At 48.7% G+C, this 19,431-nt stretch overlaps 4 protein-coding genes across 4 annotated transcripts; 2 read left to right on the top strand and 2 right to left on the bottom strand.

The window, feature by feature from the left end:
• Positions 1-6,479: 6,479 nt before the first annotated feature.
• N7495_004904 (NRPS-like enzyme) lies at positions 6,480-9,365 on the bottom strand (the record flags this gene model as incomplete). The annotated part of the gene is made up of 2 exons (XM_057207555.1): positions 6,480-7,392; positions 7,453-9,365. The coding sequence occupies 2 exons, from the start codon at positions 9,363-9,365 to the stop codon at positions 6,480-6,482; spliced, it is 2,826 nt and encodes a 941-aa protein (XP_057065235.1).
• Positions 9,366-9,873: 508 nt separating this feature from the next.
• On the top strand, positions 9,874-11,030 carry N7495_004903 (aldo/keto reductase family protein; the record flags this gene model as incomplete). Its single annotated transcript, XM_057207554.1, has 2 exons — positions 9,874-10,402; positions 10,516-11,030. The coding sequence occupies 2 exons, from the start codon at positions 9,874-9,876 to the stop codon at positions 11,028-11,030; spliced, it is 1,044 nt and encodes a 347-aa protein (XP_057065234.1).
• A 1,137-nt stretch (positions 11,031-12,167) lies between these two features.
• On the top strand, positions 12,168-14,470 carry N7495_004902 (uncharacterized protein; the record flags this gene model as incomplete). Its single annotated transcript, XM_057207553.1, has 5 exons — positions 12,168-12,320; positions 12,404-12,586; positions 12,663-13,452; positions 13,522-13,983; positions 14,064-14,470. The coding sequence occupies 5 exons, from the start codon at positions 12,168-12,170 to the stop codon at positions 14,468-14,470; spliced, it is 1,995 nt and encodes a 664-aa protein (XP_057065233.1).
• Positions 14,471-15,868: 1,398 nt separating this feature from the next.
• Positions 15,869-16,480, bottom strand: N7495_004901 (ribonuclease H family protein; the record flags this gene model as incomplete). Its single annotated transcript, XM_057207552.1, has 1 exon — positions 15,869-16,480. One exon carries the CDS (start codon positions 16,478-16,480, stop codon positions 15,869-15,871), a length of 612 nt encoding a protein of 203 aa, XP_057065232.1.
• Between the last annotated feature and the right edge of the window lie 2,951 nt (positions 16,481-19,431).

Here is a 19,431-nt window from a genome sequence, read left to right as displayed (position 1 = left end):
AAAATTCGGACCCCTCAGCGACTCTAGATACTTCCACAGCCAACCAGATCAAGGTTCGCTTCGGAATCGGAGAAGCATCGTCGGCTGGTTCGGTCACATTAGAGACCCCGATCGGTACACTCACCTTCCACGTTTTCCACTCGGATACACCATTCCTCCTATCCCTTGTAGACATGGATAGACTAGGCATCTACCTGAACAATCTGGAGAACCTCCTTGTCCGAAAAGATGGCCTAAAAGTCCCGATCATACGCTAGTTTGGACATCCGTTCATGGTTTGGGACCAATCACTCAGGGCCTATTTGTCAAACATAACCGGAAATGACACGACAGAGAGCCGATTGACCGATATCGCATGCCACTTAACTGACACGGAGCTGCGAAGACTACACCGCAGATTTGGACACCCGTCCGTCCCTCGCCTATATAGGCTGCTACGCGCCTCAGGACACGAGAACACCAATGTCGCAGCACTCGAACAACTCACAAAAGTATGCGAACATTGCCAGAGATACGGACGTTCCCCGGGCAGGTTTCGGTTTACCATCAAAGATCCAGACACTGTTCGCTTTAATTACAACATTATCATCGATGTAATGTATATTGAAAACTCTCCAATCCTCCACGTGATCGATGAAGCAACCTGCTTCTAAGCAGCACGATGGCTACGCGACCTGACAGCGAAACATACTTGGGATATGTTACGCCAGTGCTGGATTGACATATACCTTGGTCCACCAGACCTAATTACCACCGACTCAGGCACGAACTTCGCATCCAGGGAATTCAAACAGAATGCGAAGACACTCGGTACCCAAGTCAAAACTGTCCCAGTGGAATCCCATAATTCCATTGGACTCGTCGAAAGATACCATGCTCAGATCCGAAGGGCATACGAAATCATCATGAACGAGATCCCTAGTACTAATAGGGAAATCGCCCTTCAGATGTCTGTAAAAGCCGCGAACGATATATCCGGCCCACATGGTCTAATACCCACCCTTCTCGTCTTTGGAGCATACCCACGTATGACAGAACTGGACGCCCCATCACCCACGATTACCCAACGAGCAACTGCCATTCGAAAGGCGATGGGGGAAATCCAGAAGATGCGCGCCACAAGAAACGTGTCCGAAGCCCTAGCGACACGTAACGGACCCAACGTCACCGCAATCCATAACCTCCCACTAAACTCGCCTGTATTAGTATGGAGAGAAGGAAATGGCGGACAACTTGGGAAATGGGACGGACCTTTCGTGCTTTTGGCGCTTGAAGGCGAAACTTGCACGTTGAACCTACCACATGGCCCGACTCCCTTCCGATCGGTTGTCGTAAAGCCATACCACATAGACATCGAAGATGTTGCAACCGAAGCGCAACCTGAACCAACAAGGGTACAGACAGAGAACCCAGCCGACCTAAGGCCGAACGTGGCGGGAGAGAGGATGGAGACAAGAGCATCGCACAAAGAAAAAGAGGAACCCCCCAAACCAAAGAAACCTCGCCTCCAACAAATGCTGCATGTTGAAATCCCGATAATCCACCTGTAAATCGCACAACACACGCCATTCGAGAAATCCAGGCAAAAGGAGATTTCGGGCCTACTAGAAAAAGGAGTGTTTGAATTCGCAAGACGAAGCGACGTCCCACCAGGAACCCGGATATTCAACTCACGGTTCGTGGACGAAATCAAGCACCCAGGCACTGAGAAAGCCTTTAAGAAATCGAGACTAGTAGTCCAGGCGTTCAACGATGCCGGCAAAGAGACGATTCTCACCCAATCACCCACCATCCAACGCGCAAGCCAGCGAATCATCTTGGCTATAGCGGCGATGCAACCGGATATGAAACTTTACCTCCGTGATATCTCCCAGGCTTATGTGCAATCCACAACCAACCTGAACCGAAAATTCTTCGCACGCCCGCCGCGTGAACTCCGGGAGTTGTTCGGATTACCAGAGGACTCGATACTCAGGGTGATCAGACCATTATACGGGATCCCTGAAGCTGGAAATCATTGGTTTAAAACATACCATTCGCACCATATCGAGAAACTGGGAATGACAACATCGATATATGACCCCTGCTTATTGCACCGGAGCAATGCAGGGGAATTTGGAATCGTTGGACTGCAGACGGATGATACACTTTTCCTAGCCAACCTGGCCTTCGCAACCAATGAACAGAAGCAACTAGACAAAGCGAAGTTCTTGGCAAAAGACCGTGAGACACTCGACCACGGAACGCCCTTGAAGTTTAATGGAGGAATGATTTCTTTGAACCCAGAAGGAATCACGCTATCCTAAAAATGGCAATGTAAAAAGTTGTCCATAATTGGAAAAACCCAGCACGAACCGGCCAAAATCAAGGAGCAGTATATTGCCCAACGCGCGAGAGGTGCCTACATCGCGACCGTCTCACAGCCAGAAGCCGCGTTTGACTTGAGTCACGCAGCTCAAATCATCAACCCAACAGCTGATGATGCAAATAACCTGGATAAGCGGTTATCATGGCAGATTCAAAATGCAGCGAGAGGATTATCATTCATACCATTACAACGCGAATCACTCTAAATATTGGCATTCGTGGATGCATCGTTCGCAAATAACCCGGACCTCACATCGCAAATTGGCTTCGTTATTGTCCTTGCAACCCCAGAAGCCGAGGGCAAAAACGCTAACATCCTACACTGGGCATCCGTTAAGTATAAGAGGGTCACCCGGAGCGTGCTCGCGTCAGAGCTATACGCAATGGCCAATGGTTTTGATGCTGCTATCGCCATCAAAACGAGCCTAGACCGGATACTGAATACCACCCTCCGACTCACCATTTGCACGGATTCGAAATCCCTGTATGACTGTCTCGTGAAACTAGGCTCCACAACGGAAAAACGACTCATGATTGACGTGATGGCACTCCGTGAGGCATATGAGCGAAGACAAATGGAGATCCTCTGGATCGAAGGCGACTCCAACCCGGCTGACGCAATGACCAAGTCAAAGCCCTGCGACGCACTGACGAAGTTGATAGACTCTAATAGAATCAACTTGAAAACCGTCGAATGGGTCAAAAGAGAGGAAAATCTCTCCACATAACCCACCATAAATCGGGCATCACCCGGCGATGACAAACGGCCCTAAAAATATCATCGCCAACCACTTTCTTTCAACCATTTTTCGGTATCCAACATACTTCTTTCATACACCCATTCAATGACAATTCGGCGACGGAAACACCAGGCCATTTTTCCTTTCAGAAAACCAGATCACACGATACCGTCAAAGGAAAAATCCCTGATTTCCCCCGCATCAGACACGGAAATCGCCCTTTTTCCCAGAAATAAAAGAAGAGAAAAGCCCCCTTCTCCTTCTCCGTTCGTCTATCACCCGAACACTCCTCCACCCATTATCTGAAGACCCCAACTGCCGAAAACCTTCCTTTTCCCACAAGAACGCCACCCCCAGAAGCCACTACAAACCACCCGATCGATGGCCGGAAGGGTGACGAAAGCAAAAGGAAAGGGAGCAAGAGGACCTAAAAGAGCGAAAGCTGCAGGTCCAGTGGCAGGTCTAGCGGCAGGTCCAGCTCCAGCAGCAGACCCAGCCCCAGCCCCAGGAGCACCAGCAGTGCCAGCGGAACCCGCCATAGTATTATCGCCGACAACCCCACGGGCGATACCAGAACAGCCAAAGTTCATGACGTGTATTGGATGCATTGGACACAAAAACACAAACTGGGAAGAAGAAACATTTCCCACGTTCAACTGCCTTTTCGATACCATAGCCAGCAAGAAATGCAACCGATGCAGAGGGGCTAGCAAAGCCACATGTCACCCACCACTGTTCGGAATCCAATACGATAGCTGGACATTCCACATACTTATGGACTACGCCAGAAATGCAGACCCTGCCGCAACACATGCGAGTCAAGGACTATCGGCACCATTTGGCACACCGGGAGCAACCAACGCAGCGTTCACCTGGGCAGAAACCGCACCCGAAACAGCCCAGGCGGCAGCTGGCAACCTGATGATGGCATTCCGACAGCTAATCACAATCCACTCGACGGAATCGGGGATCGAAACGGACAAGAAATATGACCCAAAGCTCATCAGGGAATACATAGCCGTCCAGCGGGAAAAGCACAACGCCCAAATCAGACTCCTACCGCATCCGATTCGCTTCCCGAACACCTTATGCAGACTGGAATCCTCAGAAGGAGGGTACACCATGTGGCAGTCCGCCATATTATCCTTTTTCCGGGAATTAGCAACGGCTCAACCTGCGAACGCCGCCGTTATCATGAATAAGGCAACAGAATACCATTTGCCATTCTGATCTCAGGGGATCAGTAAAATGCCGCCAGAGAGGACCACGGATAGAAGACGAAATGGAGACTGGCTTCTCTAGGAAAAGCCCACTTTCGTGTTGTCCACTTTTTATTATTTTTTTTCCCACTCACCACTTTCTTTACCCCGCACAAAGGCTGATTCTTCAACAAAAATCGGCCACCCAACAGATACAATATGCAGGGCACTCGGGGGCATATCGTGCACCTATCCACATTCATTTATTTTATCGATCCATGTATATAGCGACTCGAGATTTTAAAGTTGCTCCAGTGTCGGAACATGGATATTGCAATCATGCAATACCATAAACCCGGAACGGAACAAACAGACCCCCGAGTCACGGGGGAACAACTATATTAGGAACTCAAGTAGCTACATGAATCGAACACATTTCACACCACTTTGCACAACGTATATACTAAGAATCTAGGACGAACCATACCCTTTTCCAGTGTATATAGTGCAACGTGTGAACCCTGTCCTTTCAACGTAGTTGATCGACAAATACTTATCTGACTGATGTGCTGCATCAACGTCCTGGCCTACTCGGGTGGGCTCGATGGTTCGCTTACAGTCATGATGATGAAGATATTCGTTTTCTTCTCGTGTTTGAATCGGATGCTTTCCGTCTTCAATTCGTTTATCGGATGCTTAACTAGATACTTTCTAAGAGCGATTTCGTATTTATAGGACGCTCAATTAGATACTTTCTAAGAGCTTTTCGTATTCGTTGGTATGCTCGATCGGATTCTTTCCGAGAGCGATTCGTTCGTCTATTGTATATGGCTCGATCAGATACTTTCTGAGAGCGCTTTTCTTATCGTCGGTCGTGGGTTTTACTCTCGTTAGAGGAAGGATTTTGTATGTGAAGGGCTAAAGCTAATCTTGAATTCAGAACTAGCTAGGCACATGCTATTTACAAAATCCTTGAAGAACGTGAACAATTCGGGGTGGAATCGTGAGGTATGCGGTTGGTAGGTCACGTGGTACAACCACGTGATAGTTCACCAGGATTCAACCTGTTACAGTCTCTCTCTCTTCTCTTCAAGCTTAATAAAGACAGTTTGTCGGCATCACTAGTTCTGCATTCAAGATTAGTATTAGCCCTTCACACTGGCTTCACGCCAAATACATAGTTCTAGAAGTACCATCCTCTCATATAGTAAAGCTGGATATGCCAAGCGGCATACATCCTGTCTTCCATGTTGATTTAATAAGATCCACGGCAACGGACCCGTTACCGTCACAAATCGTGGACGATTCGCAACCGCCTCCGCTATTAGTCGAAGGAGATCTGGAATACGAAATTGAAGAGATCCTACGAGCAAGGACACGAAAAATTGGACGTGGGTCTCGGAGGGAAGCATTAGTGAAATGGCGAGGATACGCAGAACTGACATGGGAACCTATCGATGTAGTGGAAAACTGCACAGCTCTCGACACCTTTGAACTACGATACGGACTAATTACGACTTCGAATGGACCCCGGAAAACAAGAGAATAGGAGGGGGGTATTATAACAGGTTGAATCCTGGTTGTCAAATGGAGGTCGACTACCAAGGAATAGTGGATTCTAGTGGGCAAATGAGAACGCAGTATGCGTACCAAAGAGTGTATGTGTATAGATTGTAGAATGGAGGAATCCCATTGTGGGATTCCAATGCTGACTAAAATAGACTAACTATAAATGGAATCGGGCCTTTGACAAACCGCATACCTCACGATTCCACCCCGAATTGTTTACGTTCTTCAAGGATTTTGTAAACAGCATGTGCCTAGCTAGTTCTGAATCTTAGATTAGCTTTAGCCCTTCACACCTATTATGGTGATGCAGTTCTTGGCGTTTATCTGGTGAAACTGATTTTGATCCTTCCTATATATATATTTCTGGCATTGAGAAACGTATTTTTAAATACCATGATCATGCAACTTTTTGATGTTCTTGAAACCAATATATATCATTCAAAAGCCTTATCTATAGCTATCGAATGACAATAAAATCAACAACAAGGTGGTTGCTGAGATATATGGTTGTAAAATGTCGCATCTACTATGGTGTTTTGGGGTGCCCCACTCGCTTGTGGATATACGTTATCTGGAAAGCTAACAAAGGTGAGTCCTTCTTTTGTTAGACTCCCCTCCTCTTCATCGCCGCCTTAAAGCTTTTCACAAATTCCGGAATATGATCTGGATTCAACATCCGCGCATGAATCCCCGGACACTCATGGAACTCAACATCCGTCCTGACAAAATCCCTCCACGTGCCCAACTTATTATCCACCCATTCACGGCGATCCAGCGCCGCATACCCCGGCGGATCCGCAATGAACACATCGAGATGGTCCACGCTCCCCGCCGGCTCATAATTCTCGCCATGTATTCGGAAGTTCTCACCAATATCGCTGATCTGGCCTAGGATCTCGGTCGAGAGCGCTAGTGCATGCGCACGGTCCTGGTTTCCCATAGCCAGGACATAACTGAGCGTTTCGTCGCGGGATAGAGGTTTTCCCTTTTCCTCACGGGAAAGGAAATAAGCTTTCGCAGAGTCCATGAGCTCGTCGCTGAGGAGTTCTAGGAAGAACGAGATATGTAGGACGACGTCCTGCCAGTTCTGGCTGGACACATATTTCCGGATATGTGGTGGGTAGTCGATGGATGCGAGGAAGCGGACCTCCTGCCCCTGGGACTCGAGCAGCTTACCGACTTCGAAGGCGAGTGTTGAGCCGAGCGAGTACCCTGCTATGGCGTAGGGCCCATGGGGCTGGACCTTGCGGATGTGCGAGCTGTATGTTTCGACTGTGGATTGCATGGTGGGGAAGAGCGGCTCGTTGGCGTTGTATCCGCGGGTGCGGATGGCGTAGACTGGGCGGTTGGGGAATTGGGCGGCTAGAGCGATGAAGACAAGGATGTCGCCACTGCCGGGGTGAATGAGGAAAAGGGGGGTTTGCGTGCCGTGGACTTGAAGGGGGACGATGGGGTTGTAGACTGGGGGTAGATCGCAGAGGGTGTCGACTGCGGAGGCGATTTCACTGACGGTTGGTCTGGTGGTTGATTAGTATACACACACTCATAATAATGTGGACAAGAGTAGAGAAGGTTACTGTGTCATGAGGACAGACATGGGAATGTCCACGGCAATCTTGGTCTTGAGTGATATCAGGTCAAATGAGGAGATACCCAGCTCGAAGACGGACGAGTCAGCACTGATCTTCTCCACAGGAATCTGTAGTATCTCGCTCAAGACGGCCTGAACCTTACGCTCTGTCTCTGTAGAGCACTGCTTCCAGGTTGACTGCCGATACTCGTTGACCGCAGCCAAATGGCGCTCTTCGATGGCGGCGTAGACACCATTGACAAACGCAGTGCGGACCTTCGTGCGCGAGACCTTGCCCAGCAACGACTTCTCCAGCATCTCTACCGGCAGCGGAATAATATGGCCTGGCTTTTGCGCCGTGAGAAGGGCAACGATCTTCGCGACTGCGAGGTCGGTCTCAAAACGCACGGCGGCCTCACCCTCGCCGAACGTGGGGACATATACAATAGCTACACCTTCTGTCGGGGAACTAGGGTAGCGATACGGAAAGATGACAGTGCACGAGGGCGTCACGCCGGGGATGCCCTCCTCTTCAATAGCCGTTTCGATCTCGGTCGCACTCCAGTTGACCCCATTGATAATGATGATGTCCTTGATCCGGCCGGCGAGGTTGAGGCTGCCCGAATCGTCTAGCCGGGCGAGATCCCCTGTAATGAACCATCCATCCTCCGTGAAGGCCTGTGCAGTCGCCACCGGGTCATTGTAGTATCCGGTGAAGATGACGGGGCCCTTGAGCTGTAGCTCGCCGGTCTCTCCGCATGCCGCATGCTGATTGTTCTTGCCTACCACCCGCATCTGCGCACCGGGGATGCAAGTCCCCAGCCTCGCAAACTCCAGGCCCAGCTTGACGTCTGCAGACGGGAATCCGCCAGTGTAGTGGATCGCCCCTGCACATGTCTCCGTCATGCCGAATCCAGGGCTTATGACCTCCAGGTTGCTGGGAATACGGCACCGCTGCTGGAGCTGGCGAGTAAGGGCCTCGCACGTTGCGACAACATTGGCTTCCCCGCCAGAGTTGATTCTTCTCAGCGCAGATAAATCCGCCGTTACCTTGGGGTTTGCTGCAAGGGCATCGCGTAACTTAGTGAGGAAGAAGTTAGGCGCGAATGTCGATGTGACGAGGTGAGTCTCGAGCAGCTCAATGAACCGAAGGGGATTATGTAATAGTTTGCTTGCAGGGACATGCACCTGCTCGCTGCCCAGGCTGACCGCGAGCAAGTGCACCTCCGTCATACTCGCGACATGGTCCAAACCAACCCAATTTAGAAACACATCAGCCGGTCGACTCCCATAATGAGACGCCTTCCCCCGCAGCGCGGCCAGGATCTGCCCGTGGCGGAGCGGGACTGCCTTTGCGTTCCCCGTGCTACCAGAAGTCAGCATCAACAGGGCCATCTGTTCGGGGTTCTTGAGAGGGCCGTGTAAGTTTATTGAATGGTTCATTGGCCTCTTGTTATCCAGGGACTCAACTGATTGCAGAGCAAGCCCTTCCACACCGCCGAACTGCGGCAGCAATCGCTCGCTGGTTAGAATCATGGGTTTGTCCAGCAGAACCTGGAGATGTAGGATGTGTTTCTTGCGTTTGCCTTCATTGTAGACGAAGCCAGTGGACATGCATGGGATGAGCCCGGCCAAAACCACCGCCCAGAACCATTGCACCGCCTCGCACTGGGTGTCAAAGTGCAAGAGCACAATGGAGGGGCTCGAGGCCGACGTTGAGGCTAAGGTATAGAAATGACGCAGGAGGTAAGCTCTCTCTGTCGCCTCCTGCTGAAGCTTCGCGTACGAGACATGGATTGGTTGGGAAGAAGACTCTCCGTAGAATGTCAGGCCGGTCTGGCAACGGGATGCATTGTCGAGAAGCTGGCTTATATTATTGACAGCAAAGGCTGTCTCATTTTGACCATTGCTGCTTGTCATAGCTACGCTGGCGTGGCCAACAGAATGAAGATGCGTGGACTAAAGGTTGAAAATGCAACAGGATGGATACAATCTTTGCTTTAGGCCACAGAAGCTGGGACTGTCGAGGTGGCGCTAAGGCAGCGTGATATTTGAAATAGTAAGTGCACCATAGTCAATCCATTAATGATCAAGCTTTCATTGAACTTCTATTAATAGAATTTTATAGAAATGTAAAGCATGACGTATATTATCTTTGACATTACACAGCTAGTTCCAAGCCTGCCACCCTTGCAAAAAGAAATGGAACCCGTATTAAGCCTGCTAAGCCTCGGGTAGTACAAGTGGAGGTGTATAATGCCCGAGTCTGTTCACATCTAGGCCTCAGCAGATAGAAGCCAAATAGGCCGCTCCCTGCACAGTAATGGATCTTCACATACACATATATCATTGGCCTATCCACTTTCTACTTCATGATCCCGGTCATATCTTACACCACCAGCCATCAAAGCCAAAGAAAGCAAAACCAATGACGCTCCTAACTTCCCCTAGACGAATCATCCTCGGCCTTATGACTATCGGACCACCCGGTCTCACCGGGACCCGCATCACAACCCTTGAAGAATTCAACTCATGTCTCGACCTGTTCCAGAAAAGCGGCTACTCCGAGATTGACACGGCGCGCCTCTACGCGGACACCCAACAAGAAGTCTTTACCCGGCAGGCGAAGTGGCAAGAACGCGGACTGTTAGCCGCTACTAAATGGTTTCCCTGGCAGGCTGGCGCGCACAGTCCCCATCGACTGACCGAGGCCTTGAACAAATCACTGCAGGAATTGGGCACTGACAGTGTGGAAGTCTTCTATCTCCACGCACCCGATCGGTCTGTTCCATTCGCGGACACGTTTGGGACACTGGATCAGCTCTACCGTGATGGAAAATTTAAGAAGCTTGGTCTCAGTAACTTCTCGGCTTTTGAGGTTGCAGAGGTCGTAATTATGTGTTGTGAGCGTGGTTGGGTAAGACCTACGGTATATCAGGCCGTCTATAATGTGTTCGGTGCGTTCCCTTGTCTTGTCCTAGCCTCTTCCATGATAGAAGCCCATCTATCTACCCTTACAGGGCATAAATGGCCAGCCGACGTGGGATATCAACTAAGTACCTCAACATAGCACGAACAATTGAAGCCGAGCTCATACCCTGCTGCCAACGCTATGGAATCGACGTGGTGGTTTTCAACCCACTAGCGGGCGGCCTCCTGAGTGGCAAATATAAGCCATGCGACACTAACGCTTCACAGAATCCCAAGGAGGGCCGTTTCAGCGACACATTTGGATTCCAAGGCAAGGTCTACCGTGACCGCTACTTCAAACCCAGCATGTTTTCTGCGTTGGAGATGCTGCAGCCCCTTGTTGGAAAATATGGGCTTTCCATGGCGGAGGTTGCTCTGCGGTGGTGTATTCATCATTCGGCGCTCCAAATTACAAGGGGCACCCGTAGGGATGGGGTCATTGTTGGCTTTAGCAGCATTGATCAATTAACGAGCAACCTAGCGGACCTTGAAAAGGGACCGTTGCCGGATGAGTTGGTTGCGGCTCTGGATAGGGCTTGGACGATGGTAAAGGCTGATTCCAGTGATTTTTGGTTCGGTAATTTGAAATATGAATATAGTTTTGGGTCTTTGTGAAAGTGATTGGAGGATGAGGAGTGTTATCTTGAAGATCCTGTAGCTTTCGCTTCTTGTTGCACCCAAATTTTCAAGTTCAAATCTTTAAACTTTCTTTCTCAATATCCTCGCACCACCCGCAAAGGCAACCTCCATTTTTTCCCACTCAATAGATCAGACCGCCCACTGGATATGATCAAGCTCACCGTTGTTGTTAATTATCGCGATGACCTGGTATTTTAGAACTGGGCTGACCCCGGGTTCCACCTAGTTTGACCCAAGATCTCCTACCCAGCCTGTTTCTGTTCAATAGAAAACCATTATAATTTGGTCGGCGATCATGATTATTAATCAATTACCAAAACAAGCGCACTAATACAGCTTGGCTAAGACATTGCCTAGTAGGGAAATATTTTTGGGTATAACGCCGGTCTTACCTTGTAATTGCCTACTTAGACGCTGAGCACATGCCAAAAGAATCCCCGTTAGCATGAGGATGTTACTCAAAGTTCCCTCAAGGCTAATGACTAATCGAAGGTTGAATCCTGATAGATCTAAACAGTATCACTAGTCAGCTACACCGTCACACGCAAGAAGTGAAACCAAAGATATGTTGAAGTTTTACAGCATACATGACGGTGCAGATATCAGCCTTTCTCGTGCGTAGACCCAAAAATGATGCCAACCTGATCACCAATTTTAGATTCATGACTGGGTTCTGCGGATGTCAGACCTAATTGTCAGGATCTAGTCCAGTCCATCATGGTGCAGGTGAGACTTAAACAATCAATATCAAAATTTATTCCTTGTAGCCTAAAATATACAAGATGTAGATGATTTCGAAGTATGGAATGATGAGTATTGAGTGAAAGGAGCAAGGAATTTCCACCAATCGATCAAAACCAAGAGAAATCTGGTCTTTGGTGGATTAGACGAATTTTGCGATGAGGCGCCGTTAAGATATCTGACAGTCTCTTCCGAGTTTCCCCATTTGCCGCATCATTTGTAAATACCCTGCGTGCCGAGTCTCGTTGAGGCAACAGTCTCTCGGTGGGATTCCATCCTACTATCTCTCTCCCTCTCCATTCTTATCCCAAACCCGCATCTATCGTAGAACATAACCAAAGCCCCGTATTCCCTCTCGTACAGCCATACTACATGCCCGTGGATGAAGAGCATATGCTGGTCTCATCAGCATCACAAGCTGCCCGCTTACGCTTACCCCCTCTACCCAATTATACGCCGGACTTGATCGCCTCAAGGCGAGCAGACAAAGGTCAAAAAGAGAAATTTGAGGTCGTTGTGGTAGGAGTACGTGCAGCATATGCATCCCGAGCCGTACTCTGCAGGTGGAGTAACTGACTGGCTAACTGACTCTGTTCCAATATAACCAGGCCGGTCCCGCAGGTATCTTACTTTCCTCTCTCCTAGCCCGGTATGGGCTAAGGGATGAGCATTCGTTGCTATGTATCGACCAGAAGAGCGGTATTCCTGGTTCGGGACACGCAGATGCGCTGCAGCCGCGGACACTGGAGGTGCTGAAATCTATGGGTCTAGCGGATGAGGTTATCAATGAGGTGCGTTGTTCCATACCTTTTAAGGTAATCATAGAGTGTGGTATGGTATGTCATAGTCAATCTAACAGGAGACCAGGGATTCCAGTGCTGGGAACGCAGTGGGTGGGATCCCTCGCCCAGGAACGCGGAAAAGATCAAACAGAGCTATGTTAAACCAGTATTGGATTTCACCGCTGGGTACCGGTACCCGTTTGTGCTTTTGATGCATCAGGGGAGAATGGAGCAGATGCTTGAGGCGGACTTATTGCGATATTCGAAACGCGGGGTTCAGAAAGAGACAAAGTTAATTGACATGGGAATTGACGAGCTCGGCGATCAGGAATACCCTGTCAGATGTGTTATTGAGACAGCAGACGATGGGCAGCGCGGAACTCAGAGTCGAACTGTGCGGAGCAAGTACATTGTCGGCGCAGACGGTGCACACTCCACCGTGCGACGATGTATGCAGATTGATTTGGTCGGGGACTCGCTGGGGTACATGTGGGGTGTCGTCGATCTTATCCTGGATACGGACTTTCCTGACATCCGCAGATTCTCTTCAGTGCACTCGGCAGGGAGCTCGATTCTTGTTATACCGCGGGAGCAGATACCTGCAACAGGGGAGTATTTGAACCGACTTTATATCCAGATCCCTGGGGAGGTGGCCTTGGAAATGAGTGAGAAGGAAGCCAGGGCAAAGCGCAGTGAAATCACATTGGAAAGCTTACTTGAGACTGCTGGCCGGGTGTTCAGGCCGTTTAGTATAAAGCAGAAACAGGGCACCGCGGTAGAGTGGTGGGCTATTTATCACATCGGGCAGAGGATGACCAAGGATTTTATCGTGAGGGATTCAACTGGCCTCCCTCGCGTGTTTCTGGTGGGAGATGGTGAGCATCCCTAATGTCCTTCTTCTACAAATAGAGAAAGAAAAGGGGAAAAGCTGACCAAATACATAGCTTGTCATACGCACAGCCCCAAGGCCGGACAGGGCATGAACGTTTCTATGATGGACTCGTATAACCTGGCTTGGAAGCTCGCATACTCCATCCACGGTTTAACACCGACGCCTCTTCTAGAGACGTACGAAACCGAGCGGCGGGCAGTCGCGCGGCAGCTTCTCGATGCTGACCAGGTTTTCAGCACGGCAATTTCGCAGCCAATTGCAAGCACGCAGAAATCTGGCGATGCTCAGGGGCCGCTCTCCAAGCAACTGGATGGATTACTCAGCGCTCTAGCGGGATTTATCAGCGGATGTGGCATTCAGTACCCGGAGAATGCGCTTGTCGAGCCCCCTGCTACCCCTGCTATCCATGGCACCGATACTGGTCATCTATGCGGCATTCTTCACCCAGGAACCAGAGTTGCAAACGTGAAGCTGAAGAGATACGTCGATGGGGCGCCGCGGGATCTTCAAGATAGTCTGTCAAGCTCATTCCCTTACCCACACCTTCACCCAGATAAAGTCAACGACACATTGAAGCTAACACTTTCAGCACAGGCTTCCCCAGCACCGGCCGCTTCCGTATCTTAGTCCTAACATCGACCGACTTCCTGGCCCCCCTCGGCATTTCATCCAGCACCCTGAATACAATCGGAAAATCACTTATTCCCACTTTTCTGCCTTCGCTTATAGAGCTGGTAATCCTCTATCCAGGCCTCTGCGTCCGGCAAAATTTCCGCTGGGAAGATCTTCCGAGAACTGTGAAGGTGTACTCAGAGATGCGATTGTTCGACGGCTCCGGCTCGGATTTGGCTCAGGGTGAAGATGCGTACACTCGCTACGGTGTCGCTCCAGGCAGGGGGGCTATGGCGGTGGTGCGACCTGATGGGTATGTTGGGATCGTGGCAGAATTGGGGGATGTAGCGAGAGTAGAGACCTACCTGGCGCGGTTTGTGAAAAGGTAGGCGTGGATTTGTTCAGAGGGTTCAGAGGGTTCAGCTACGTACATAACTTAGCCTTTCAAAAGCCTATAGGTTTGTTCCTATATCATTCTCACGTTAGTAATCATCACAAACTGTGAGTTGCGTGACGCTGAGCTGTGCGCTGATACAGCCACCATAGTGCACTGTACTCTCAAAATTATCAGCTCAGCAAGAAGAGGCTCATGGGTACATACCCGCCGCCTTATTAACCTAATTTGAATCCCATCAAGGAGAATTTTTCCGAGTTGAAAGCATTCATCAGGCGCCACTGGCGAAAATATGAAATGAGCCCGGAGCAAGGATTCGATGTTTTCCTTGAGGGGTGTATTAAAGCTGTGGGTTCTCGAGAATAGAGTACAATCGGTCATTTCTGGCACGCTGGCATAGTTATTGAAAAGAAAATCATCACTAAGTAGCTCGCCATTCATAAAGTAATTAACCAAACTTTGGCACTGCTGATGATGATGATGATGATGATATTCTATTAACCTGATGCTGCCTAGCTAGAGTCGCTGTGGCAATATAGGCGCTTCGTCCGTGCGAAGCAAGAATATGCCTGTACGCCGTGCCCACGCAGTAGAGAGTGACTAGACAAAAGAAATTGGGTGTGAACCCGTATAGGTAAAGTGAAGCCCGAAATAAATCCTAAAGTAAATCCCAAAATAAAGCCAAAATGGAGACCGAATCTCACTCAGAATGTAATTGCTATGTAGTGTGCAATGCAATATACGTTTTAATATCACCGATATCACTCCTGTGTATCTTCCCGATGTCTATAGTCACTTCCCCTGCCCCTCTGATGTTGACACCTCCTCGCTTCCTTCGATCATGTTCGTTACTTATTTGCGCTATTGTTATGGTTGGTATCTCAGCTACCGCTTACTTTATTGTTGGATACGCATCGTCTTCACCCCTTGCCCGTTCCGGTCAATCCCGGTGTGTTGGTTCAGTGTCTTCGTCGGGTTCAGGTTCAATATCATATTGTCGAAACTGCCCGAGAAGACCAGTTGATAACATGAATTCGGCGACGTAGCGAATCGCCTATGGGTGAGACATGATGGCCTCATAGTCCGTCGGGTCCGTCAAGTCTATCCGCCTGACTTTCTGCATGAATTCTATTCTCCTCTCTATATATAATGGACACTGGAGGAGGATATGCCTCGGCGTTTGTGAGCCCTTCTCACAGCTGCACCTGACCGACTCCGCTTCGTTGATTTTGTATAGGAAGTGGCGCAGACTAATCCGCATCGATCTCATCTGTATCAAAATCGATGTGTATTGTCTCGATAAGCCCTCCCATAATTTCAGAACCTTCTTATGCGGCACGCCTACTAGCCTCTGATTTGGTTTCCTAGTCTTTTCCTTCGCCTACTGCTTCGCCTATTCTGCACGAATTCGTGCTCGTACCTGCCGTTTGGCATTGGTCGATAGTCTCAACTTAGGGCTCGCCCCGGCCCCGGAAGAACATAGGTCCGGCTCCGACCCCTCCCCCGCAACCCTTTCCTTCGCTGCCTCCTTCGCCGCACAATCCGCCAGCTCGTTGCCGAACACGCCTATATGTGCGGGTATCCACCGGATTGATACCGAGTGGCTAGGCGTGAGGGCACGGATGTGGGCATAAATTGCGTGGAGAACATGTTGGCCGGAGGAACGTTTGGGGTTTTGCACAGCTTGGATTGCAGCCTGCGAATTTGCGAAGATAACCAGTTCGTGTGGGGATAGGTTGGACTTACTAAAGTGGCTGATCGCCATCTCAATTCCTGTTAGTTCGGCAATGTATACTGTTGACTGGTCAGAGCTGCCTAGGTGCTGGCGCTCTAACGTCCATGCTTCCTCTCGTGGGGCTACCGCGGAGGCCCCGATCATACCTTCATACCCACTCCCGTCCGTGAAGAACACTACTGGAGGGATTGGGATAGGGTCTGGGAACAGGTCGGGCTCCTGTTCCTGGGCAGCGGCGTCTATCTTGGCAGAACAACAAGGATATGACATCCCAAACCGGATATGTTATTACACTTGCAGATGACACAGGCGCAGCCAACTTACTACACTGGTCCTCTATCAAGTGTAAGAGGATAACCAGAAGCGTCCTAGCCTCTAAGCTATACGGATTCATGCAATGGAGTTGATATGGCACTCGCTCTCAAATCGACTCTAACCAACATGATGACCATTCTCAATCCCAGGAAAGACCCCCACCTATTTCCACTTGTCACACTGACAGATTCAAAATCACTCTACGACTGCATCGTCCGTCTTGGCACAACTCAAGAGAAGGGACTTATGATAGACGTGATGAGCCTCAGATAATCCTACGAACAGAAACAAATGGAACTCGTTTGGATCGAAGGAAAGCATAACCCAGCTGACTCAATGACAAAGACTCACAAAGCCAACAACGCTCTACGCCGACTAGTTGAGACCAACAAGATTAACACGGAAGCACTGGGATGGGTTGAGAAAGATAAGACTAGACTTAACACCAACAATATCAACAAACTTTGAAGTATCCCTAGTATTGGAACCAATGGAATCTGGTTTGCTGAAGTGAATGAACTCGGGAAGGGAATGAAACTAGTGGAATCGAGGCATACCCGATTCCATCGCGGGAACTTAGAATGAACACACATCTTACCGCATAACTTATTACACGTACAACGTAGTAGTAATGGTGCATCGAGATCCCTGTGAACCGACATACAAATAGTAGAAGTTGCTGGAATGCACTCGTGAAGAACTACTGGAATGCACTCATGTCTCCACTATTTCCGCTCTTCTGATTGGCCTATAGAAACCCGGGCTGTGGAATGCAGTGCATTCCAGCAACCCCCGTATGATAGCTTCTAAGGACAAATTAAGAACTACTTTCTTCAGGTCAAACTTCCGACTGTTAGGAATATTGTTAGAGGTCGGCACGGTTTTACGGATATCAGTATCCGTAACCGTAACTGTAGAAATTCTACAGTTACGGATACGAATAAAATCTCTACGGTTACGGTTACGAATAAATGCCCTCTATCCGTACGGATATCCGTAATATCTGTAGCTTATATCATGTGTCTAGAACCACATGTAGTTCTAATATATATTTCCACGTCTATAGAGTTATAAATCTCATGTAATTCTCAAGTAAAAGAAATTTCAATTAGGAATCAATATTATATATATTTCTCAACAAAATTAACTCTCTCATAGTCTTGCTGTTTGGAGATTGTCGACGAACACCCAGGATATCCCTTACAGAACTGAAAAGTCTTTCAATTGAAACCTCAGCTGCTGGAATACCAAGGTAGTCCCTTGCAACTGCTGCCATCCTGGGGTATTGATCCTTATGAGCGTTCCACCATGAAAGCTGTAATAGGTTGAATCCTGGTGAACTATCACGTGGTTGTACCACGTGACCCACCAACCGCATACCTCACGATTCCACCCCGAATTGTTCACGTTCTTCAAGGATTTTGTAAATAGCATGTGCCTAGCTAGTTCTGAATTCAAGATTAGCTTTAGCCCTTCACATACAAAATCCTTCCTCTAACGAGAGTAAAACCCACGACCGACGATAAGAAAAGCGCTCTCAGAAAGTATCTGATCGAGCCACATATGATAGACGAACGAATCGCTCTCGGAAAGAATCCGATCGAGCATACCAACAAATACGAAAAGCTCTTAGAAAGTATCTAATTGAGCGTCCTACGAATACGAAATCGCTCTTAGAAAGTATCTAGTTGAGCATCCGATAAACGAATTGAAGACGGAAAGCATCTAATTCAAACACAAGAAGAAAACGAATATCTTCATCATCATGACTGCAAGCGAACCGTCGAGCCCACCTGAGTGGGCTAGGACGTTGATGCAGCACATCAGTCAGACAAGTATTAGTACCGATGAGAGAATTAGAAGACTCGAAGAATTAGTGGTTCGGTCCTAGGAGCGAGCCGCTCCCGAACCACCCACGGAACCATAAGGGATACTAATCGAATCAACCAGCGATAATAACCAGATTCGACGACCTCGCCCTCGTCTCCCCGACCCCGCGATGTATGTAGGAAACATCTCTGATTGGCCAACCTAGAGAATCTCGATAGAGAACAAATTGCTAGTAGATAGAGCTGCCATCGGTACCCCATAGGAGCAATTCCTCTATACATTTTCCCGCCTAGAGAAAATGGCCGCCAAGAACACCGGAATGTTTGTGAAGACACAACGAAGCGAAGGCAACCTATATATACTTCTGGAATATCTTAAGAGGATATATAGGGACCCTAACACTCGGTCACGAGCAGCTCGGCGTCTATATCAGCTTAAATAGAAGCCCGACCAGCCTTTTTCACGATTCCTTCCCTAGTTAGAAAGAGAGCTCGTAGATGCTGGTGTAACCAAATAGCACGACGAAGTAAAACGATAACTCTTACTAAATGCTCTTAACAAAGATATGACGAATTCGCTTATGAATCGTGGTGTTCCCTATGATTTTATAGGTCTTATTACATAGCTCCATAAAATCGACACTGATAGTAAGACACTAAATATTGTATTAGGCAGACGCTAGTTATCTACTCGCCAGCGAATCTAAAGAGATTAATTAACCACAGCCATAGAGGATAGGATGGACTAGACTCTAATAATAAACACGAATACCATATAGACAAATTCGTCCCGATTCGTGAACGAAAAGGGACAGGTTCGTAAAGAGGATCAACATCTTATAGGAAAACGTGTAAAATAGGTCGAGAAAGAAGAACTCCAACGTCGCTGTATAGAAAAGAGATGTCTATAATATGGTCGAGATAACTATTAGCAAAGCGTATGCCCTTTACTGCCCGCACGGAATCCGAACCAAGTGGTGGTACGGAATACAGTAGTCGAAGAACCAAGATCGAGCCACCCCCGAAGAAGGGAGTATTCGCCAGCGATTAAAGAAGAGGAAGCGGAGAATGATTTGG

The sequence above is a fragment of the Penicillium taxi genome (genome assembly GCF_028828555.1).
Source record: "Penicillium taxi strain IBT 34144 chromosome Unknown utg000003l_segment0_segment0, whole genome shotgun sequence".
NCBI classification, from domain to species: Eukaryota; Fungi; Ascomycota; class Eurotiomycetes; order Eurotiales; family Aspergillaceae; genus Penicillium; species Penicillium taxi.
This window is presented reverse-complemented; position numbering and strand designations above follow the sequence as displayed.